At 39.6% G+C, this 25,668-nt stretch overlaps 2 protein-coding genes across 4 annotated transcripts in view; one reads left to right on the top strand and one right to left on the bottom strand.

Annotated features, from left to right (window-relative positions):
• Positions 1 to 15,726, top strand: part of CHAC2 (ChaC glutathione specific gamma-glutamylcyclotransferase 2) — a 31,701-nt gene extending 15,975 nt beyond the window's left edge. The window contains exons 2-3 of the mRNA XM_048842886.2: positions 5,381 to 5,416; positions 12,722 to 15,726. Coding sequence (XP_048698843.1) covers positions 5,381 to 5,416; positions 12,722 to 13,105 — 420 coding nt within the window. The 3' untranslated portion in view covers positions 13,106 to 15,726. The remainder of the gene's footprint in view (positions 1 to 5,380; positions 5,417 to 12,721) is intronic.
• Positions 1 to 25,668, bottom strand: part of ASB3 (ankyrin repeat and SOCS box containing 3) — a 133,027-nt gene that overhangs the window by 107,032 nt on the left and 327 nt on the right. For 2 of the 3 annotated variants that reach the window (XM_048842869.2, XM_048842871.2), the window contains exons 2-3: positions 25,110 to 25,225; positions 24,896 to 24,969 (exon numbers count right to left, since the gene is read on the bottom strand). The gene's annotated coding sequence lies outside the window, so the exon portion shown is untranslated. The remainder of the gene's footprint in view (positions 1 to 24,895; positions 24,970 to 25,109; positions 25,226 to 25,668) is intronic. The other variant, XM_048842870.2, reaches the window with a different exon arrangement.

Here is a 25,668-nt window from a genome sequence, read left to right as displayed (position 1 = left end):
TGGAGTGAGGTGGGCTCAAACATATGGACTTTAGTATCTGCACTGGAATTTCTTTTAGAAGTGAAGAGGCCCTTAAAGCTATGAATGGCTTAGAATCTGATTATGAAAGGCCATCTCCAAACTATATCCTGTTGCAGCTATTAAGATCAGCTGGGAGATTCCTGTGTCCTGGAGATTTACCCCTAGGAGCAGTGCCAGAACTTTCTCAGTTGAAGGAACCTGACTCTGAAGTTCACTCTAAGTTTGCCCTCGTCTAGTAAGCCTCAGGGCACAACACAAGACATTTACATATATTGTTTCTGATTCTTTTTATAGTAAAAGCTGTTTTATCCATCATGTTGGGGGAACTGGGGTGCCAGTAAGTGAAAAATGCCAGTTAACAAAGAAGGAGGGAATTTGGGTGCAGGAGGGGGCTCGGGATAAATGGGAGCTGCAGAGGCGGCGCCTGCGGGCAGAGGTAGTGCGCAGAGCCTCCTGCTGCGCCTCCGCCTTCGAGCAGCCAGGGCACATTGCCGCTTGCAGGAAGCCGCCCGAGGTGAGCACCCCCTGGATCTGGCACCCCGAGTCCCCTAACCCTCTGCCCCAAGCCTCCTCCCACACTCTGAACCCCTTGTGGCCATTCCTCTGCCTAGGAGCAGCAGGGACATGTCACTGCTTCCGGGAAGCCACATGGAACCAGGTAGGGAGCTTGCCGGCCCGATGCCAACTGGACTATAAACCAGACTTTCTATGATGATTAGAAATGCTGGTTTATAGAGTTTTCTGGTTGGTACAGGGCCAGATAACAGCTTCTACTGTAACTTCCTTATTTCTGACTGATGATTGTTTACATCAATATAGGGAGTAAATATTTAATGCGGTCAGCCATGGGTAGTTTTATGTAAGATAGGCACTCTACGCAACAATTAAAATATTCTGCACCTCCTGTAGATAAACTCATTCCTCTGCCATCACTTTCCTATCTGAAGAGTACGCATCAGGATGAGTGGGCATGCATTTTAGTACCTGTTTCCATTTATGCTTCTCTGCCAAAGCTTAATAAACTGACATACTCAAAGCACTACTGCATGGACTAAAGAAGAGGTTCCAGTTTGCTATTTGTCTATCTTGATAGATCCACAAAGCAACATATATGGAAACTGAGGTGCTGAAACATGTGATCACTCAGTTATACAAAAAAAGGAAATGAGATAAGCTGTTGGATAGGAAAAAAGGGAAAAGAATACAAACTAGATATAGGTTTCAGAATAGCAGCCGTGTTAGTCTGTATTTGCAAAAAGAAAAGGAGGACTTGTGGCACCTTAGAGACTAACAAATTTATTTGAGCATAAGCTTTCATGAGCTACAGCTCACTTCATCGGATGCACCTAGATACAGTTAGGAATACAGAAGAGCTAACTGTTTCCCATCCAAAATTTAATCTACCAGTTATTTAAAAAAAAAAAAAAACAGTTTACATAACAGAAAACCCAATTTTTTTTAAATACATATGAATAAAGCAAAACTTCCAGAATTATTTTTAGACAGACATATGAACAATCCCTCAGAGAAAAAAAGTCTTATATAGTCATACCTATATGAAAAATGGCAAACCTTGGGTTCATACAGATTGTTAATATGCATTTTAAAGAAATTGATAGGCCCCCTCGTGTGTTTAATGTGGCATTAAAAGGGTAGTTAAAAACATCCCTCTGTATGAAAGTATGCAATAGCTGTCATTCCCAAGCTTGGAAGGGAACCAGTAGCATGCCCATCACATAGGCCAATTTTCTTTATTCAACTAGCAAGTAAAGATCTTAATCTGTTCGCTTATACACTTTTGCTAAATCAGAAATTGCTGAACAATGGGACAGATTCTTCCACTCTTACTCATGTTGAATAGTGCGTTATACCTTCAGAAGTCCTTGCGATTCCTACAAGAGACCTAAGGCACTCCATAGAGCGAGTGAGTGGCAGAATCTGGCCTTCACATTACTGGGACACATGAGCATAAAACTGTTACAGATTGACCACCAAGAAGTACGAAAACACTGTATTGAAAACAGTAGAATGTCCAGAATCTAAGAGACATCTGGCCACAGTTATGTATCCCAAAGTCCATCTACCCACCTGGGGTTAGTAAAAGTTAAAAATTTAGAATAAAACATACAGGGAATTTAGCTCTTTACTGTCTCTTATAATCCTACACAGAGAAATTTATAATCTGAACTCAAGAATAGGGAGTTTAAAAAAATATGAGAGGAGTAGATTTTAAAAAACTCTCAGCTTTTGAAGATATACAAAATATATAGATTTTGAATTACATTTGTTTTTAATTTTTGTATAACAGTCCTCTACCATTTTTTCAATATTTGCAGATTAAAATACATAGTTCAGCATTCTCAGATTGAATAGGCCTAAAGAAAATGCACAAAACCTAAACTCAGCTTTGGGAAAAGTATGACCTAGAAAAATAAGCTCTCATACAGACAGAATTTTAAATGTAACAGACCCTGTACACAAGTATACTTTTAGGAAAAGAATGAGAGAGAAAGGCAGACAGCAGAACTCAGGAGAAATAATAGAAAATATTTTTGTAAGACTATTTGTACAACATAACTTACTTGTTCTTTAATACAAAACCTGATGTGGGTTTTTTATTTGTATCAGCTGCATCTTAAAATAGTGAAAATAAAAATATATCTAATACCTCCACTGACATGGGGGCAGGGAAGTAGGTTTCCCCACCTCCAATATCTGGGGTGCCCACTCATTCAAAAAATATTGACAGAAGAAACTCAACAAATAAAAGATATGCTAGTCAAATATCCTTTTGTTATTTTACTGGGGCTACCATTACATATCACTGAAATCAGCTACCACTCATTGATGAACTATTGTTTAGTGACACCCTTAATGAAAGTCCTCTATTCCTGAGATTTCAGAAGTAATGGAAAACTTGATCCACTAGACAAACAAGAAGAGAAAATGACAGTAATACTGAGAAGTCTAGCTTCTGTTTGTTTGGATAGAAAGCATTCACTGCTACCAAACTGAAGCATCGACACAACTTTGAGTATTAAACACTTTGAATGAGGACCTGAAGTAGAAGAGATTTTTGAGGTTCTCAATCATCATAGTAGAAGTGGACTACTGGCGGATATACTTAGATGAGAGAAAAAGGAAAGCCCAACGTTTGGACTAGGTTACCCAAAAGATTCAAATATGTGAAAGTAATGGATTGAAGCAGAAGTGAATGCGACTAATGAATATTGTAAAAAAGAGTCACATGGCACATTGCCAAAAAGAAAGTCAAACTAGCAGGAAGGAACGAATGGGCCTGATGGACTTTGTTATTATTGTTTGTTTCTTGCTTTTGTCTAACTCCAGAGTGTGATGGTGTTAAATGGGAACAGCTTTTTAGTACTACAGTATTCATAGAATCATAGAATATCAGGGTTGGAAGGGACCCCAGAAGGTCATCTAGTCCAACCCCCTGCTCAAAGCAGGACTAATTCCCAGTTAAATCATCCCAGCCAGGGCTTTGTCAAGCCTGACCTTAAAAACCTCTAAGGAAGGAGATTCTACCACCTCCCTAGGTAACGCATTCCAGTGTTTCACCACCCTCCTAGTGAAAAAGTTTTTCCTAATATCCAATCTAAACCTCCCCCACTGCAACTTGAGACCATTACTCCTCGTTCTGTCATCTGCTACCATTGAGAACAGTCTAGAGCCATCCTCTTTGGAACCCCCTTTCAGGTAGTTGAAAGCAGCTATCAAATCCCCCTCATTCTTCTCTTCTGCAGACTAAAAAAATACAGTAAATTAAACAGTCTTCCCCAGAACAGAAAGCAAAGCAATCAGAGTTGAGATATTACAGTACACATAAAAAGTAACATCAACATTTTCTGAGTGAGAATCAAGGACTTGCTAGGCTCTTTACATGTTCAAAGTCTGAGCACTATATTATATGTAAATGTTCTGGTACAGGAGCAAAGTTATATACTTTTCAGTTCTACTAATGTTCTCTATAAGAATTCATGTTTTCCCCCCTTTCACAATATTCACTCAGAAGAACAGGTCAGAGCTCATCCCTGTTGAGTTAAATTTTATTTTAGGGCCAACTTACAACAAAAACTCTACTCCTAGATGGACGTGTGACTCCCCATTGACTTCAATGCAATAAAGATGTGTCTGCCTAAAAACCTGCACCCTCCAAAGAGAGGCACTGTCAGATAAAGGCTGGAGTTTAGGTATAATGTCTTAAACTGATGTTAATGCAAAAACTCCAGTAGGGATTGGTTATCCTTATCCTCTCCCTAGATAAGAGCTCCTCTGGTATTATAAACCATTAAGGCCAAAATCTGCTTTCAGATGTATGTCACAGCTCCCATGAACATCAGCAGGAATGACAAGTATTTAAGTGAATGTAGAATTTGGCCCCATCATTCACGCTTACTGGGAATATCAGAAACTCACTCTTCATCTTTATAGTCTACCATTGAATTTAAAGTTTTAACTTATTTTGTGTCTTTTCCCCTGGACTGTTTGGTAACTGAAGGGGCAAATGCAAGTGAAAAATCTGAAAATGTTAGAAAACAGGATGTGATTAACAAAAACACAAACATGCATTAAATCCATTATGAGGCAGTAGTGAGTGATTTCAGCAAGGGTATGTACTTCATTGCAATCTCATGTACCCAGAACGTGTTCTTATTGGGACATGCTTGGTTGGTTTTTTGTTTTTGTTTGTTTGTTGCTGGAAAATGGTAAGATGATTAAAAACAAGCAAAAATCAACAATAGAAAATTTTCATAAACCAGTTCATTTAATTCTTTATACCACAGTTAAGTAATTTTTTGGCATAAACCCTTATTGAAAATTGACGTATGGGAAAGGAATTATTTATTAGTTTCTCACAGACTTGAGCTGGCAATATATATAAATTCAGACTAAAATCTAAGAAGCTGAAAATGTCTTACATACACAATTTTTTGGAAAAGCAGTAAGGGCGTAATTCTACATCAGTGAAGTCAAGATTGCCATTGTCTTCTAAATGGCAGCAGGAGTTGCTCTACACAGTACACTCAAAAGTAAGGAGCTCAAAATTGTTTGTCTACACTAACCTTAACTTTATTTCTGTGTTCCTACCACCTCCACTTAAAAGCTAAAGTTTTATTTACCACCAATTAACTCCCATATTGTTTTCTAATACAGATCACTTCAGTGTGTGTGTGTGTGTGTACACACATACACATGCTAGAGCCCCAATCATCTAAAGGGATAGACTTCAATGAGACTCTTTGCTTGATTCTCTATTTTAAAAAAAACTGTTCACTTTTGCTAATGATTTGACAAAAAAAGCTTTTCACTGAACTAGCAATATTTATTTTCATTTTAGCCTGGAAGAGTTGTGACTCTTGTTGAAGATCCTGAGGTATAGTACTTCTTTTTTGTACGTAATATTTATTCTAAGCATATAGAACGTCCTACTGCATTCAGAACTTAAGGGCTCTATGAATCTGCATTTTCTTATCTTTAGTGTGTAGAGAAATAACTTAATTTTTCTTGCTTTCAAAACATTCTTAAAATCCAAATGTTATATAAAATGGTACATATAATGGCTTTCAACTGATCTAGTTTAGCTAGTTAGTCTAAAAGCAACTAGAAGTGCTTTGGCTTCATGATTATAGAAGGCAGAGTTTTAAGCATCTTCCTGAATACCCAAATAAACTGCCTTGTTTAAACAAACAGAGTTTTGCTACTGTCAAATTTATACAACCTGGAAGCTATTACCAGTTTGAGACAGTGTTCTGATGGAACAGCCTATAAGATAGCTTCCCTAAAATACAATCTGGCCTGTGTCAAGATTAAGCCACAGTAACTCTTGCTTAAACTCTTTAATTCAAAGATGAACTGATGAATATTGTGAGCTTAAACAAAAGCTCCTTTTTGGGAATGGTTAGAGGCCTGATTCTGCTAGTCTTACTATAGATGGGCAAGCCCTTTTTCCATGAAAAGTCCCACTGAAATATTTGCAGAGTAAAACACATGGAAGAATGGCAAAATTGGGCCTTAAATCCATCCATGTAAAAGAAAATCTACATTTTTTTTCTGATTTATAAAATAGCAAAAAGTGTTTTTTATTTTGGGGGAGATGAGAGGGGGTTTTGCCCAGATATCTGGTCTTGTCAGATTTTGACAAGGAAACATGCTTTTACATGCAACTACTTTATTATGGCCTAGTCCGATAGTTCTTGCTCACCAATCGTCATCCCACTGAAGGACTCCCAGTCGGACTACCCCCATGAGCTATGGCAACAGGACTGTGCTCTTATATAGCACAACTAGATTTATTTAGCCTTTTTTAGCATGTCATCTTTATAATGTGTATAGTTCATATAATTGGTTTGTATGCATTCAAGCCATTTGTGTTAACCGCAATATGAAACCATATTAATCATTTGAGTGTTATTCGTTTGTCCTTTCACACACATGACCTTAATGCAAACTGTCTAGCTTGGATCATTCTCAGACTTATACAGTGCATGAATTATGAATCTGGGTGTTCTAAGGGTAGGTTGTGTTTCCTTCTCTCTTCCAGATTTAAATTTAAGGCAAGAGTCCTTTTATACAACCCATTCCTGCAGGATACTGAGTGTCCTTATCTCCCACCGATATCAACCAAACTAGATCAGCACATCACAGGATCAGGCCCTTAGTTTGGAACTAATTAGCGTGACATGGAGGTAGAGGCAATTCTCAGCTGATGCACTGTGCTGTCATTGTGGCCCTCAGTTGAAAAGAACTGGGTAGAGTAAATGCTATTTCGTAATTAAGAAGTTCTAACACCACATTAAGTCTTGTGCGGTCATATCCTCTCCCATCCTTTTCTTGAAGCAATACATCATCTTGTAATCAAACAATATAATAGGACAATATTATGAGACAACACAAAATAAAGTTTATTGCAGAGGTGCAGAGCATATTGTCCCCCTGTAGTAGGTTCACTTAGGAGCCAACATGCCTAGAGGGTAGGCCACGGCTCAACAGCACACAAAGTCCTTGTGGGGCCTTGCTGGGCAATCCCAGGGACTGGCAGCCAAGTTACAGCCCATCCTTCTTCAGGTTCCCCCAGTCAGACCAGGGGAGGAAGGCAGGGGACAAGGACCTGGGCCCTCCCTCTCCACCAAGTTCAGGCCCAAGTGGGAATACATGAGGAGTATCTCAGTCCCCTCTAGGGAGATGGTCCAGGGGAAGCTGGTCTGGGGTATTTCCTACTTCCCCTATTCTCTCCTCAGTTTGGGGTGAGGTCACAGCACTCTGAGCAACTTTCCATTGGGAGGGAAGCAAACAGTCAGTTATTCATATAATCAGTAGGGGTTTCCCAACTCTCTTCCCAATGTCCAAGGATTCCCCTTGGTCGGTGGGGGGGGGGGGGGGGAGAAAGGGGGAAAAGGTCTCGCCTCTTGGGCCTTACCGACAGTCCAAGCCTTCCCCTGTGGATTCCTTTGTCCCAGAAGAGAAATTGGCTAAAGAGGAACTGGCTTCCTTCCTGCAGGCAGCCTCTTAACTCTGCCCCTGCTTGACTGCAAGAGTCCCCTTTTAAGCAGATCCTCCATTTGGAGCATTCTCTGCAGCTCTTGAGGGGCAGGACCTTTTTGGGCTAGTACTGCTCTAGTGAGGGACCTATAAACCCACCACCTCCCCAGCTGTGTAACTCTACTGTTCATTTCCTCTCCCGGAGGGTAGAATTTTACATTTATTAGTAACATCCCCCATTCTAAATTTACAAATAAGCTTCCACGCAAGAAAACGTGAATCTCTGCAGGACGCAGAGGTGCATGGGTGTTTAAGTTCAGCCATTCAGAACACCTCCATAAGCACGAAGAGTCCTGCATTAAGCTATACCTAGCATGAACCATTACTGCTTGAAGTCTGACAGAGGCTTCACCATTGTGAACCATCTGGAAGTGACCATTTAAGGTCTACAGACAATTTTAGAACCATTTTAGTCTGTCAAAAGACCTATGAATAGGGGATGATCTTGCATACACTTTTTTGCAGTTGTTACATGACAACTCTTTGGTTTTGTTTCAAGATACCCAAATCAGAGCAATGGTCTTAGAACGGGAACAAAATCTCAAAAGATGATTTAAATAATAGTTAGTTTGCCAAACTTTTCTCTCATCTAACAGCTCTCTTCAGCCTAAAATTGTTCGTGATTGCTGACCCACTAAAGCTTCCTGAGCCTCCCAAGCTATGTAAACCCAAAGGCTGCTCCTTTTTCAATAAGGATTTCCCTCTGATATGATAATGCAGGTTGTGGTTTTAGCACTGCTGCTGGAAAAATATGGCTCCAGGGAAAATTGAATATGCAGATGGGGATTATGGCTAAGGCCCAAGAGGCTAGATGGGGATGGAGATGGCAGGCAGATTCTTACCTAGCTTCCTGATAAATGTCAGTCAGTCATGAAGGAAATATTAGAGGAGTCAAAGCAACGCTCAGTTAGGGAGGGGAAACAAGGGTCCAAACTTAAGGTTTTCCATAAACCCAAATAGAAATCAGTGTGCAGAGGAAGAAATAGCAAGAGTCACCACTCCTCGTATTAGGCAAGTAATCTGGGTAAGTAAAAAAACAACCATCCACTGGTAAATTCCCTCAGACATCCTGGATTTTCATTTATTTTAGATTGGGGAGGAAGGAGGATTCTCAAGTACAACTGAATTTGGAACAGAGAGGACACTAAGCTAGTGAACAGTGGTGTGAGAAGAGGCAGGGAGCTCATTTAAATACATTCCTTGCAAAGAGCTGAGGTAGTTTTCATTTTTAGGTTGTACATGCTAGCCTAGTTGTCACAGTTGGGCTAGGGTGAGCATGGTGTGTAGCCAGTGTACGTAACGTACAGGGGCTTGGGCACCTTGGAGGGAGTTTGTCTAAACAGGGCTCATGCCTGACATAACAGTGAAGATTCACTGTACTTTTAATTATTATTCAGCAAGGCAAAATACTTGTAACATTGACATTTCCCTGAAATGGTAGCAATGAATAGAGGTAAATGTAACCGTAATCATAAACTTCAACTGTTTTTGTAGCTGACAAAACAAGCACAATGCAGTACAGTGTCTGTCAATGTGACTTTCTGTATCTTTCTGGTAAGTTTTTTTTCACACTACAGTACTGTTGGATACCATTATGTTATACACACACTCACCCATATAAGCAAAGAATGGTTATATTTGTTCTTGCTGTATTTGTATTGTTAAACCAACTTATTTGTGATTGCAGGAGTCCCAGAGCAAACCATCAGATTTTTTTTTTAATCTTGATTTTGATACAACCTTAAGTTATTTTGAGACTATCAACTGATTCAATAGTTGGTTTGTTTATAATTAAATTGAGCTCAACTGGCTGAAACAAGAATGAATGAAAGGTGAAGAGGTAACTTTAATTTGAAAATGCTGTTTTGGAGAACTGCTTTAACTCTCTCCCTTTGTAGTTCATTGAAAATTATTTTAAAAAGGGAAAATAATCAGGGGTAGGAGCTAGGATGCTTCCCTTGAAACCGTCATATTGCTTCCTCCTTTTGACATCTGAACCAATGCTCCTCTAAATCTAATACCAAACCCATGAACTGTTTTGCCCATAACAGTTGTATAACATCCTTGTTTCTGCAACAAGACTTATTCTCATTGTTTTAGCATCAGTATGCATAAGCAGTAGAGGTAACCCACAGCTCAAGAGGAGACTTGCATGCAGAAGCAAACAGAAACTTCTCTTGCAACCAAAAACTCTTAGAGCTTATCCACATATGAAAACAATCTGGGGAGAGGTGTGGGTTACTGGTACCGACATACCCATTTGAAGTAGTATTGGCCCAAGATAAAACTACTACATCTGAAAGGGATAAAACAGAAAACAGTAGTTTCTTCTGGTTCATCATGGACTGCATGGTTGAACAAGATGCAGTCCCAGGGGAAGGAAATAAAACACAGTTCATTATGATAAGTAACTGTCACATATGTGTAGTAGTTGCTTTTTCTAACTCAAGTATTTTTAATATTTTGTTGTACACAATATGGTCAAACAACTGAAAAATAAGTAACTTCTAGGGGCTGAAATCCCCCAAAATAGCTTAAAGCAGCGGCCAATTTAGAATGATACATAAATTTATTACTTTGTTTTGTAGTCAATTCAATGTCAAGGATATTTGTACCAACTTCATGTTAACAAATGGATTGCTCTTGCATTGTCCTATGAAGGGCAGGTTAAATTTGAGGCTATTTCTGAATTAATTAAAAAACAAGTAACTTCCTTCTAGTAAGAAACAATATAGTTGCCTTAATGGGTATCCTAGAAATCACCATTTCTTTTTTCTGCCTACTGGAAACTTGCAGGAGAAGACAGATGGACAGGGAATGTAACAAAAAATTAAGGCCTCATCTAAAAATCACTGCTAAGCACTGGTGGCATGGTCACTGTAGGTATACAGATTTCACTGGGCTACGTCACTAGGATTTCTCTTCTTGTTTGAAAATATATAAGGGAGGGAAAGATTACCATCTCTAAGCCAAACTAAAATTAAAGTTCTGGGAATTGTAGCTTTGAAGACAAACCATTAGGGTGGGACAGAAAACAAGAATTCTGTTTTGTGAAGAACTGAGGATTCAAACTTGTTTTTGTTTCTCATTAGAACAAATCCTAGGCCTTTCAAAAAAAAATTTGCAAAAAGAGAGGGAGACCACCCTAAAATAACTAAGAGCCTAGTAATTAGTGCACTCACTTGGGATGAGGGAGACCCAAGTTCAAGTCCCTACTCTGCCTGATTCAAACCAGGGACTTGAACTTGAGTCTCCCACATCCCAGGTGAGTGCCCTAAGCATGAAATTGTTGGCTGTTCTGGGCTCAGGTTTCTGTCTTTGACCAGAAATTACACCCTGGACCTGCGCAACCTTCAGGTTTTGTTTGGTTTTTAAAGAGATTCATTAAAACCATAACTTCTAGTGAAAATGTATCAGTATTTTCTGACCAAAAAACATTTCCTCTGAAAATTCCCACCTAGCTCTGACACATGGCTAAACATCCAGATTCTTAAGATGTTTTAATGCCATTTCTGCTAACAGTGTTGTTGGGTGCTCTGATATTATAGGGTTTAGTTCTGAGGAAAGTACCCCTGGGGGAATTCTGCACCAAAAATTTTTAAAAAATGCTGCACACAATATTTTCAAATTCTGCAAAATTCTGCATTTTTTTTGTCAAAATAACAATATAATCACACCAGTTTCAATTATTTTTGGTCATTTATTTCAAAATACCTGTCAGCAAATATATCTGTAACAATACAGACAAAAGAGATTCAGAAGTGTTTTTTTGACAAATAGATTCTTTACTAGGCATATTAATACAGAACTCTAAGTAATAATTTATTTAAACTACAATACAGAACCATATTTCCCACACACTGCAGAAGCAGTGCAAAGGCTGGGGGGAGCCAGGGGTAATGGAGGAGCTGAGGGAGAGGGAAATAATTGTGGGGAAGGAGCCTGGATGTGAACTTGGAAGGTTGTTGGATGTGGGTGGGAGAAGTATGGAACAGGTTTGGGGTTGTTGGGGATTTGTTTTTTTTGGTTTTTTTTTTTGGGGGGGGGGGGCAACTGTTAGGGAGCTTCCCCCATGGAGACCCTAGCCTCTCCCTTTCAATCAGACACAGGTCCCTCCTCCTCCATCCAGACACCCTATCCCCATGTGCATCTGTGCCCTACTCAGATACCCCATCCCTATGTGGCCCTGTGCCTCTACTCCCATTCAGCCCCTGCCCCAGTCTGTCCTCCCTGACTAACCCTTATGAGTTCCTGTCTGACCCCCCAGCACCCCACACTGTCTGCCTCCCCATAGCCCCTGTCTCCTGACCTGGCCCTATAGGTGCTGTGAAGAAGGCTCTCTCTCTTCTCTACTGGCTGGGAGCTGCTGCTGCAGTCTCACCACAGCACCCTCTCGTGGGAAAAAGGCGGAACTGCAGCAACTTTTCAGCAGATGCTTTTTTCTGTGCAAAAAATTAAAAATGTGTGGCTCATTAATTATGTGCGTGCACAGTGATGCAGAATTTCCCCAGTAGCAGAAAATAAAGCCAAAACTTTCAGATAGCCTTCTCTCTTTCAATTCTACACACTGGTGGTACATATAAATTAAAACACAAATCCTTTAAAATATAGGTATCAGAATAAAGCAATATTCAAAGTTTTAGAAATGAAGATTGACCTACCTAAAAGGAATAATCTAGTGAAAATTACTTTTAAATCTACCTCTCCATCTAAGGAATTTATTTTTAATCTATTTGTGTGAGATTGTGAAAACTCATTTTGTATGCGCTCTGCTGATGCTTTATTAGCAAACATTATTTAACAGAAATGAACCTGAGTGTTTAGTGCTCTAAATTCAGATGCAACAACTAGACAACATTAGCAGAAATAAATTGCACCAAATTTCCTTTATTTCTAGAACTAAGCCCAATATCCATAATAGGGTGCAGAAAGAATTTGGCATAATTAACGTCAACTGAGAGTTCTTAAACAAGAACCACCATTTTGATTTCAGCTCTTTTCTTAAATAAAGGACGGAGAGGACGAAGGGGGAAAACTATTTGTAGAAAGGGCTCTACCAAAAAAATGTGTTTTAAATTAAGTTTATTGCTAGTATCCCTTCAGTGTTTAGATTTACCTTTCTGGTTGTGTTCTTCAACAGGGTTGTGTATGGGGTGTTGCTTACAGATTGCCCGCAGGACAAGAAGTTGAAGTAAAGGCATACCTCGACTTCAGAGAGAAAGGAGGCTACAGGACTACAACTGTCATTTTCTATCCAAAAGATCCCTCAATAAAACCATTTAATGTGTTGTTATATATTGGAACTTGTGATAATCCTAACTACCTTGGTCCAGCACCCCTAGAAGACATTGCTGAACAGATTTTTAATGCAGTTGGTCCTAGTGGAAGAAACACGGAATACTTGTTTGAACTTGCCAATTCCATCAGGAATCTTGTACCAGAAGATGTGGATGAGCATCTCTTCTCTCTAGAGAAACTAGTAAAGGAACTCTTGGAAAGAAACCAAAACCTCAACTGCATATAAAAATCATTTAATAGTTTCAAATAAGCTTCTCCTTTCATCTTCAGAATTACGGTTTCATTGCACAACGGGTATATGATTTGGAGGCATGTTTATCTGTACTACGCTATCTTATTTATTTTAATGTTGCATTCAAGACACTGTAGTTAAGGGTCACTAGAAGATTCCATTGTAAAACCATATTTTCAGACGTTTAGAACAATGGGGGGCAGAAGTGTTTCAGGTTTGAATTTGGTATACAAGATTTTAGCCAAAGAGCATATTTTTCTTTTTCAAAATTTGAAGAAAATCAACTTTGGCCCTTTATTTTTTGAGGGAAATTTTAATTTTTTGGTGATTTCAGGTTTAAGTTGTTCTAAAAAAAATAGTTATCTTTAAACTACCTTTAGGACCAAGTCCTGCACTCAGACAAAATTCCCATTGATTGAAGTGGTAGTTCTCTCTGAGTCAAGACTCCAGGATTAAGTCCTTAATACAGCTAAAAGAGAAATGTTTTAAGTAGCTACTCTACATGTACAGTAAGTACATGGCAAAACATTTACCGTATAAAGGTTCAACTCCATTAGAACTAAGCTATTCCATTGAATCAATAGTTTTACTTTTGGTATATCAGTTTGTCATTAGACACAATGGGCAAACAGTTGGTGTTATCAAAGAAATTACTCTTTCCCTTGATGCATTAGGTTATTCATGATGTCAAACCCTTAGAAACAAAAATACGGTACATTGACACAAATAAGCCATACCGTATCAGTGCCTCATTTCTTTTATTTTAAAATTACTGTAAACAAAAATAAACCTAAACTGTTAAAGTAACTGAGGATATGACTTGAATCCACAATATAGCAAGAATGTTCTGAAACTCCCATCTTTAATAACTGTTTGCCTTCACATGCCTATATAAATCCCATTGAAAAATCAAGAAGATTTTTCCAACTTTTGAGGGCAGAATTTGGCCTAACTGGCCTAACTATTGCAATACAAAGGCATAAGGAGTTTCTGTCCCAACTATGAATTTTCTTGCTTCTCAGAGTTTAAGTTATTTTCTTTAATCCCTTAAAGCATATTTTTGTATTTTAATATATAAAAGGTCCTCTTTGAAATGTAATGTAGTACCACATCATACAGCAAGAGTATTTATATATGTTCAGTAATCACATGAAAACCGGTCTTATTTTCCATCAGTAATAGCACAAACATTACATGATTTATGTTTGTACACACAGGTAGTCTCTTCCTCTTTTCTGTCAATTTTATATTTGTAGCTGGGCAACAAAAAAAAAGTAAAGTCATCAAAATGACTGACTGATATAATCTATACTTTACCACCTATAGAAAACAAATTGTAAACTGAATGTTACAAAATAACATTCAAGTCAGGCACCTACGTAAATAAGCTGCAGTACATAAAATGCATTCAAAACAGTTGATTTAAAACATGAAACAAAGAGCTTTTGCATTTAAGACCAGGATTGTAATTTTTGTCACCATATTTCTGGCATCTGTCAAAGGAATATAGATCTAGGAAGCACAAGTCTACCTGTTAAATTTTCAAAAGCTATTAACAAGAGGAGAACAAAGTAGAGGTTAATGCTTTAATTCTACAATATTATTAGTACATAAGATATCAAACTTGATGGACCAGTCTAATCAGATGACCAGGGGATTTGCCTCATATCATATATATTGGGGACCTATTCTCCCATTAATACTTCAGTTCTTTGCTAACTTATGAGAAATAGATCCTGTTGGTTTCAAAGGTCTTTATTCTCCGCTATGTTACACTGATGCAAGACTGATGTAACAGAGCAGAGAATCAGGCCCAGTAAATTCCGCTGGACAGTAAGGCTAAATATAGGGTCAGAATATTCAGACTCCAGTAGCTAAATGTTAGCCACCTAAATAAAGTGACCAAATTTTAAAAGGTGACAAGAACAGGCATCTCCACTAACACCAATGGGAGGCTCTGAAAAATCCAGTCACTTATGGTGCCTGAATATGGATTTCGGATTTTAGGCATCAAAGTTTGAAAATGTTTGCCTACATCAATATATCAAGATCCATTAAAAAAAATTATTCCCTTTGACATGGAGAATACTTACTAAATGTTAATTGTATACTTTAATGTTTGAGAAATGTTATGTATGGCACCCTTTAAGGAGTATGTAAACACTGCAAAGGGATACTGATTGTTGTTTTCAAAAAGACCAGCATTTCCTTTCCTGTGCATGCCTGGGCTTTGAATACACGGCTGTAAATTTAAAGCGTACATCAGATGGAGTTGTAAAATCTATGTATTTTCATTAATTTCTCTCTCTTCTGTCAAAAGCTTATTTTTGTTTGTCATGAGATGGTGGGGAAAGTGTATAAACCCCTTTATCACTTCAAGAACTCCCTAATCACATCAATGATGATACTCTTAAATATTATGCTTATTTAAGCACTAGTGTCGGGGCATTGGGATTCTGTATGGCTCTAAGTTTGGTAATTTAATTTTATTCATATCCAAAACACTGTTGGTTCAATCTCTTTTCCAGATTCATAATAGTTGCAATAATACCTGTAATGATACATTCCATTTTGTGCATATAACTTCAGTACAATAAAATGCATCGCGTATTTAATTGTGTTGGAGAGAGAGATTTTCAGAAATTTTACTTTCGTATTTAAGAACAGACTCCATCATGAAGGACATTTTCAAAATACCTGAATATTTTGACAATAAATGCTTGGTTATAATACTTACTTCCTTTTGTAAAGCATTTTGAGATCTACTGATAGAAAAAAAGAGCCATATAAGAGCATTATTATGTTCACAGAAAACAGTCAGATTAGCAATGTCAACATACCAGTTAAAGCACTGGAGTTAAAGCTCTCTTTTCCCTTTGATGCATGGGAGTTAGATACAATAAACTTAGGGAAGAAGACACACTCAGTACTATACCTCATGATTGCTCTCAAAACAAGGTCCATTACATGGAGCTGAATATGCCATTAGATCAGTTCTTTACCACAAGCCATTTTATATAGATCTTCTGTTCATTATGTGCTTGATATTTTTTCCTTTTGGTTGGTGTTGTGTCTAATTTTTGTGACAAAGTTAGAGATTCGAATCCTATCCTAAATATGTTTGCATTAAAAAAACACCACTAATCTACCTCTAAACTTCTTTCCAAAACAATGACTGAGGAGACAGCATAAAGGTCTAAGTGTTAGATTTTGACTCCCTGGCACCACAGGTTCAAATCCCAAAATGGTCACCTAAACCCTTCATCCCTGTGAAACCAATACGGTGCAGTTTGTGTAGAACAGTCTTATCTGATGTGCATGCTCCTTTTGTAAGAGGAGCTTGCCCTGTTATTGGTCAATACCATCCCCTAGTGTTGTACTTGCGGATCTCTAAAATAAAAGGTGCTATATAAATGTAAGTTATTTTGTAAAAATTTAAATGAGCACAGGAACTGCAATGACAACAGAACTCACTTTTCTTTGTGCTGCAAAGTGAAGTAAAGTTAGAAGGCAACGTGTTATGTAACGGTAAGCCTTTTCCATGCCTGAAATCCTTTAACATGATCACTAAACATGCTCCATTGGATATAAAGACAGTTATTAAAATGTATAAATTACAGAACTAGATGACTCTGCAATCTAAATCTTTAACTTGAAACTGCAATATTGTATTTTTTCCATCTTCTCAGACTCTTACTAACTTTTAACAGAGGTGCCTCACATCTACCTTTACTGTTGTCTACTGTAAACCAGAAAATTTTTACAAGTAAATTGGAGCAATTTGCCCTGCTTGTTATGAGAAAAATATGAAAAAGCAGAAAAGATCTGTAGTTATGGGATTCTTTATACTTCACTAATAACAAATTCATTTTCTTGATTTCTTCTTTCAACTTTTTCCCTGCCTCACATTTCCTGCAAATGAACAGGAAAAAAAGCAGATAAAAGCTAGGTGAGCACATAACGGCACAGACAGTGAAGTCATTAGGTTTCAGCGTGGTAGCCGTGTTAGTCTGTATCAGCAAAAACAACGAGGAGTCCTTGTAGCACCTTAGAGACTAACAAATTTATTTGGGCATAATCTTAGAGATTAACATTTAGCATAAGCTTATACCCAAATAAATTTGTTAGTCTCTAAGGTGCCACAAGGACTCCTTGTTGTTTTTGCTGAAGTCATTAGGTTCCTCCATTTACTCAAGATCATATTGCCTTCCACACACACACACCCTTTGAGGATAGTAGGAATTATTTATATGAACCATTATTATGACTAATTATCTGTATTATCAGAGCATCTAGGAGCCTAAGTCAGCAAAAGCAGAATAAAAGAGACAGTAGATGAATACTACAAGGAAACCGTTTGATACCTAGTGGTCTCAAAACACCAGTGGCCTAAGCATTGCCAAGTTTTTTGTAGGCATCATGGCAAAGAGTTTAAGGACGGGTTTGAAGGAGAACAATGAAGTGGCTTAGCAAATGTTTGCAGGGCGTTCATCCCACACGAGGGGCAGCACAGGAGAAAACATGAAGATGCTTCTTTGAAAACTTAAGTGGGCAATGGAGGCTGTCATCATGGGCAATTGTAAGCAGGAGTCAAGTTCTTAATACTAAATGAGAGGGGATAGGTAGGCTGTGAAGGGCCTGGAATGCAAAGACAAATTTTGATGCACTAGAGAATAGTGAACCAGTGGAGGGATGCAACAAGAGAGGTAATGTAGTCCAAGTGAGAGTGCAGAAGCATTCTGAACAGATGCGAGTGGGGCAAGATTGCATTTGTCAAGGCCAGAGAAAAGTAAGTAGCAGTAATTGAGGTGCAAGATGATGGGAGCCCAGACAAGAATTTTAGCTGCATGGATGGACAGGAAAGGCCATATCTTAGAGATGTTATGCAGAAAGAATCTGCAAGACTTGGACATCGGCTGGGTGTGAGGACCTAGAGAGAAGTCCCAGTCGAAGAGAACACCCACGTTACAAGCCTGAGTGACAGGCAGGATGGTGGTGTTGTCCAAGAAGGGCTTGCGGGGGGGGGAATGATTAAGAGCTCTGTTTTAGCCACATTGAGCTCAAGCTAATAGCTACGCATCCAAAGAAGATAGAGAGAGACAGGCTGAGACTTTAGCTGGGACAGAAGCTGACAAGTCTGGAGCAGGTAGGTAGATCTGTAAGTACTCTATAGTAGTTGAATTCGTGTTTTCGGATGAGGTTAACAAACAAACAAGATGGGGGGGGAGAAGAGATGGGGACCAAGGACAGGGCTATGTGGCAAGATGAGGAGGAATCTCCCAAAGAACATAATGAAGGAGGAATCAAAGTGGCCCTTAAAATTCTTTACACACGCACACAGAAAACTAGACCTTCAGTCGTCATTTAAGCGTAAGGGTATTATGCAAGAGGCAATTACTAAAGTTGGGAAGATCAAACTTTTTAAGGGCAAGAATGAAGAAAATCTGGAAAGCAGCAGTGGTTTATTAATTAAGGGGGGGAGAGAAAGTTTTTATAACGACTTCAGTGCCCATGTACCCTTTCCTCAACTCTTCCCATAGTCTCGTTTTTATTCCCTGTATTTTCTCTTATTTTAAGTGTATATAAAGGCTCTTACTAGCTAACTAGTAGTAGCAGCTAACAATCTGGAGAAGGTCTGTTTTAGGCAGGGTTGACTAACAGTCTAGTTTGTCCATGCAGAAGAATGTAGTGTTCAGTATTCTTTAAGCACCCATAAAAATGCAGAAACTGAGAACAAATGAAATTAGCATACTCTAACACATTTTTCTCATTAGAAGCATAGAACTATGTGTTCTGAGAGTTGAGAGATGTAGCACTGCAACCAGTGGAACTGTTGGCATAAATCTTAAAAGGTGGCAAACAAAGTAGGTTGCTTTCCTTTGCAAATGTATTACATATTGAAAAAGTTAACCTGAAATATGAAAGGATGAATGGTACTTTTCTGAACTTTACTTAAAATAGCTTGAACAATTTCCTGTCTTTGTGTAGCAAAGAACCCCCTAGGTCAATATTACCTAGCTTTAAAAGCTAGAGCATCACAGCCCAAAAATAGTCACAACATGCTGTCCTCCAGTACCAATAGCTGATAACACTGTCATTCAGTACAACATCACGTCATCAGTTTAATGAAATCAGATCTGCATCCCCTCGAATTCCATCCATCCCTTCTTAACTTCTGGTGAAAAACTGACATAGCCAGTGTCTGGGTCTCATAAAGCAAGAGGCAGAGAAGGGAGGCTGAGAAATTAAATGCAGCAGCTCCCCCCCCAGGACCATTTGCCTAGTGCTTTCTGTTTTGTCTGATAATGTAGGTGTATGCTCGCATGACTGGGCATTCCACTCACAGTGCTGCAGGGTCCCAGATATGTGAACAGAACAGTGAGCCACTTGTAGGATCCTGCAGCTCCAGAGCCACAAGCTAGGATTGTCACAGCTTTAACAGTAACAGGTTGTGTTACTCAAATATCTTAGCTCCTGAAACTGTGACACAGTAATTATGATTTCCTGACTTACTTTTAAACTGTTCATAAATCCCGATCATCCAAAACAGAACAAAATATGTATTTCTGTAATGTAAGTGATTGTAGATGAGTGACAGGGCCAAAATTTCAAAACAGAAGTCCTCATGAAAAAATGTACACACAATTATGCCTACAAATGTGGGTATACAATTAGAGCAAAGAATTTGAACACCCTATTGTCGGAAAGGAAGCATGCGCATGCATTTTTGTCTGCAGACTTCAGGTCTTTTTAGAAATGTAGCCCTTAAACAGTCACTGTAAATGTTTTTTAATACGTTTTTCAAAACTCACTTCGAAAAATTTCCCAGTCATTCTAAATTCCCATTTATAAAAGATACAACTCTACTGCATCTTTCTTTCCCTCAAGAGAAGTGAGTGCTACAAAACAATTATATTTCTTAATTTAAGGACTCTAGCTGACTTCCTTTCTCATCTTCCTTTATTGTCAGATATTCTATTTGGTTAACCTGTTTATGTGCATCTTCCATCTGAACACTGACCCTTCCTAATTTTGAGGTTCTTAATGCTGTTTCCCTTCCAGTTTAACTCTCACTAAGTTCAAGTTGAGTTAGTCGCTCTCGAAGACTACGTGCTCATCTACTCACAAAAGCTGCACAGCTCTAACTACATGGATGTAGCTAAAGTGTGTGAAGTGAACGCAGTTATATTGAGATAAATGTGCTTATACCATTACTCCTTATTTTCATATGGGAAGGAAAAAAAGCTATACTGATATAAGGCACCTTTATATCAGTTTAACTGAGTCCATACTAGGATTTGTACCAATATAACTATTTTGGTAAAAATTCACACCTGTATCTGAAATATTTATACTAGTATAACTTTCAAGTTTAGACCAGACCTGACTGCTAATGAGGTGTAAAATGTTACCATTAACATGGGGATACATTTTGCACTTATTTTGCACTGGTGTAAATGATTGTGCAGGGCAATGATGAACAAGACACTAGTCAGATCATAAGAGGCAATATACATAGTATTTTTATTTTGTTTCTATAGTTACAATGCACAAATACAAAATTCTCTTTTTAAAAACAAAGAACTCTTGCTAGAATATACCAAGAGAAAATTTAATATCAGCAACACCTCCTGTAACAAATTGTCAGAGCTGCATGGGATCACTCTCTAAGCAAGAAATATGAATCCTGAATGCTGACCGAATTGGAAGAGATTTTACATTACAATAAGTCAGGTAACGGACTAAAAACTTTAGGCTGGGGATGTGCAAGAGTCCAGTCTATGGACCTGTGAATTTCAGGCCAGGATAGCTGTGAGAATCAGATAGGAACGTTACTGCATTCTCCCTCAGGTATTCCCAGGGACGTGCACAAAACAATGTTATATTCTCAGAGAAAATTGGGGCCTTGGCTGCATTTACAGCTGCTGCCGTTGTTGTACAAGAGAGATGGAATATAAAGTGGGAGGGCTTTGGGTGGAAATCATAGCCCTCAGACCAGCTTGTCATTGCCCTGGGTTGGGAAGAATCCTTATCATATACCCTTGGTGATGATTCAGGAAAAACCCATGCCTGGATAGCTCAGTGAATTGGCCGTATTGACAGGTCCTTTCAACACTATATCAAAAGCCTGTAATAAGATTTGTAATAAGTACAAGTTTCCTTTGACATGACAGTTGTTTGGTGCATTACACAAATCAGATTTATCGTGCTTCCAGTGGACAGCTATCCACATAGCTAAAAATTAACCTCATAATGCCTATCATTGCTGGCCAGTTCTGCACACAGGCTAAAAATCAAAAAGAAATGGAAATTGAACTTTTCACTTTCTACAGTGGTCTTAGAACAGAGCTGAGAAACATAATCAAGGCTGCATGAGGAAAAACACTCATTGCTCGTGATCTATCTGTTCTGTGGTTAGGGGACTTTGGTTTCCAGTATTGGCAGGCTGGCACCTTTTAGAAGGGAGGTATGCACTTTTTAAATATTTAACTTTTAGCAAGCAAGAAAAGGTTCATAATGTTAGAGGTCCTGAGGCCTCCTTCCTGTATGATTTTTCTGTTTTTCTACCCTCATTCTTAACTACTACTAGCAACTTTTCCATGAAAATACCTTTAAGGGTTTACCGCCTCTTGCTTATTCCTCACCTAAGGTCATGATCCTCTGCATATGACATTAATCACCTTCACAGCAACTGCCTGTGAGGTGTTTCATTTAGTGGGCTGTTTTCCTCTTTCCCCGTCTCTATAGGCATTCCCCGAGGCTCTGTCCTTGGCCACCTCCTCTTCTACAAGCATAGCTTTGACTATCATCTTATGCAAGTGACTCATCAGACTACCTCTCTATCCCATCTTCCTCTATTCACCCTAGCATCTCATCTTGATATCTCATCATTCATATACAGTCCAACAGCGAAAACTCAACATAGCCAAAACAGCCACCTTCCACCATCCCTTCTCCCCCTCCTTTAAACACTGTGGAAATCATCATCTTCGTTCTAGTTGTTCATGACCATAATCTGCACAATACCTTTGCCTCAACTCTCTCTCTAGACCCACACATTCAGGCCATATCTAAATCTTTCTGCTTCTTTTATATAGCATCTCTAAGATCTGGCCTTTCCCCTCTCTCCGCACAGCTAAAACTCTGATTCAAATCCTCGTCATTTTGCAACCAGACTACTATAACCTCTTCCATTTGGGGCCTGACTCCCCTCAAACTTGCTCCCGTCAAGTCCATTCAAAATCTGCTGCTAAGATCATCTTTCTGGCTCCTCAACCTGACATCAACCCCTCTTTAGATCCTTCCCCTTGCTTCCCCTTCACTTCCACATCAAACACAGGCTTCTTTTCTGTACTTTTAAGGCCTTTCACAACCTAGGGCTTGCCTACACTAAAAAGTACACCAGTATAGTTAAAGCAGTACAATCCCCTTAGTGTGGATGCAGATATATCAGTAAAAAGTTGCTAGTGCAGGGGTGGGAAAACTACAGCCCAGGGGCCACATCTGGCCCTTCAGATGTTTTAATCTGGCCCTTGAGCTCCCACCAGGGAGCAGGGTCACGAGCTTGCCCCGCTCCACATGTGCTGTGGCTCCTGGAAGCAGTGGCATGTCCTCGCTCGAGCTCCTATGCGTAGGGGCAGCCAGTGAGCTCCTCATGCTACCCTTGCCCCAAGCACCACTCCTACCAGTTGGAGGGGGGACATGCTGCTGCTGCTCCCGGGAGCTGCTTGAGGTAAGTGCCGCCCAGATCCTGCACCCTTGACCCCCTCCCGTTCTCCGAACCCCTCAGTCCCAGCCCGGAGCACTCTCCTGCACTCCCAACTCCAGCCCCACCCCAGAGCCTGCACCCCCAGCTGGAACCCTCACCCACTCCTGCACTCCAACCCCCAATTTCGTGAGCATTCATGGATCGCCATACAATTTCCATACCCAGATGTGGCCCTCAGGCCAAAAAGTTTGCCCACCCCTATGCTAGAGAGATAAAGAGAGAGTATGCACACATGCTATTCCTGTATGGGAAAGGAATAAAATATACCAGTATAAATCACCTTTATAATAGCATAATTACATCTACACTAGAGTTTTTTCAGGTATAGATATTTCCGTAAAAAAGTCACACCACTAATCAAAATAATTATATTGTAAATCTTAAGTGCAGACCAGGCCTTAGTCCTACCTTACCTAGTTGTTCTAACAACTTATTGAAAAAATCTACCTCTGACTTTGCTCCAGTGTTCCCAGTCTTGAATAGGAAAAGCTGACTGGTTGGTGGAGAACACCTTTGTACTTTCTCCCATGCCACTCCTTATGCAGGGGAAGAGTATATTATAAGCCATAAAGCTTATATCCTTCTTAAGGCTCATCACTGCCATGACTCCTTCCAGACATATGATGAGATTTTACTCTCTTCCCCTTCTTTCCTTTTCCTACTTCCTTATTCTTCCAACTTCTTCACTCCTGTCATTCCTCATCCTACCTCTATCTCCAATTAAAGCTATTTTTAGAAAGTGTATCTAATAAAACTCTGCCAATTCTTCATCACATTCATTTACTTGCATGTTATATCCCTATCACTTACGCTCCACTTGTTCTGTATCTTTTAAACTATAAGACCTCTAGGGCAAGGATTCTCTCTTATCTAGTGTCAAGGACAACAGGGCCCCTATCCTGAGTGGAGCCTCTGGGTGACTTCATAATATTTAGTACTAACAACAGTGTAATAGAAAATGAAGAAAGAGATTAATTCTCAGTGTCAAACCAGCAGAGACAGGACAGAATGCTAAAGCAAGGCATAGACTAGCCCTCAGTGGAAGTGCCTTTAATACTGAAATTCTGCTTGCAACATCAGATACATTACTGAACAGTATTGAAGACCAGAGTCTACCTACAGAGAGAACATAAGACACCTTCCTTCTTCCCTCTCTCCCCGCCTAACTATATTAACGTCATTAAAAAGCAACTTGCAATGTGGGTGGGTGGGTGGGTGGCTGGGTGGAGTGGGGGGGAGGAGTGAAAAGGAGTAATCAACAATGCAGACAGGCTTCCGTCTCCATCACTGTTCAATGGCAGGTATGAAATGACCAGTACAATACATGCTATGGTGTTGCATCAAATAGGAAGTACTGAAAAAGTTTGTATATCTTATGCCAGAAAGCATGCAATTCATTAGAAGCATGCCAGGTATTCCTTAACGTGTTTATTTGGGGTGTTGGGTGCATGCCAATAAATATTTCAATTCTAATTTTTTAAAGAAATGTATTTTTACTACACAAATCTGTAAAACATGACATGATAAAATCTATTTAATTAAAACAGCACAGGTCTCAGAAAATATCTTTTATACTTTTAGATGTAAACAATAAGGTAAGCTTAACAAATATTTACCATATAACAGCCAAATACTCAACAGAACACACTTCTCCCCTGCAGAACAATATAATTTAATACTTTACTATGTATTTACATAGCCCCCATCACAATAGCATCACGCTACATCACGCTGATGTAAACCAGAAGTAACGCAATTGATATTCTGATCACACATCAGCTTTACATTCATGTAACACTCTGGATAAGGCCCACTATCTGGTCATTAACCACTGTTACTAACATTATGAGGAAACATTCTTACTGAGGTAGCAGCTAGGGGACAAAGGCAGACCCCACTCTGCTTTAGAGTATTCTAATAAAAGAAGGGTTCCACCAAGAGTCCATTTTTCAGCACAGGGCTTAAAAACAACCTCTATTATCCCTTTGGCTGCTTAAGTAAAACAGAGTACCTACCTGTTTTGACACTTATTTAGTCTTCATTAGTTAACATATGACATTTCCACAGCCAGAGAGTCCCTGGGGATTACCTGTAAGAATGGGCAGCAAAAAACAATCTATGTTATTTTATTTTACTCCATTTGCTTAACATAAGGCTTCTATGAAGAGCTAAAAGTCGCCAGCAAGCACAGAGAAAGTTTCCACTCCCCACCCACCCCTAGCCACATACCTGGAAACAAACTCTGGAACCAATCCAGTGAGGTGCTAGGAGCCCTGGACTCCCACTGACTTCAGAGGAGATGAGGACACGCAGCTTCTTCCAGGCTAAGGACCAACTCTCACTACCTGTGCGTGCCAGAGAAGTTACACTTGCAACCCGTCCAATGGGCGGCCCGCTGACAGACCGACTAGAGACGGTCTGTCCGCACCCTGGTGCTAGCCCTGCCCGCTTGCCAGCCCTCCTGCAGCCAGCTGAGAAGAACTTGGTCACATGAAGACCCAGCGGCAGAAAAGCGTTTCTGAGCATATCCAGGGGAACGTGACAATGAACCGCGCAGAGGGCCCGATCCCCCGAGCTGGCCGCGGGTGCATTCACCGCCGCCAGCGCAAAGCGGGGCGGCACTGTGAGCCGGCTCGGTAGAGCGTCATCCTCGGGGCCGCCGCAAGACGGACCACGGGCAGGCAGGGAGCTCGGGGCCGCCCCGCGCACCCAGCCCCAAGTGAAATGCAACCCGCGCAGAGCGATCCCCTCCCTGCGCATGGCCATCGCGAAGCCGCCTCTCGGGACC

This window comes from Caretta caretta, chromosome 3 (assembly GCF_965140235.1).
Source record: "Caretta caretta isolate rCarCar2 chromosome 3, rCarCar1.hap1, whole genome shotgun sequence".
NCBI lineage: Eukaryota > Metazoa > Chordata > Testudines > Cheloniidae > Caretta > Caretta caretta.
This window is presented reverse-complemented; position numbering and strand designations above follow the sequence as displayed.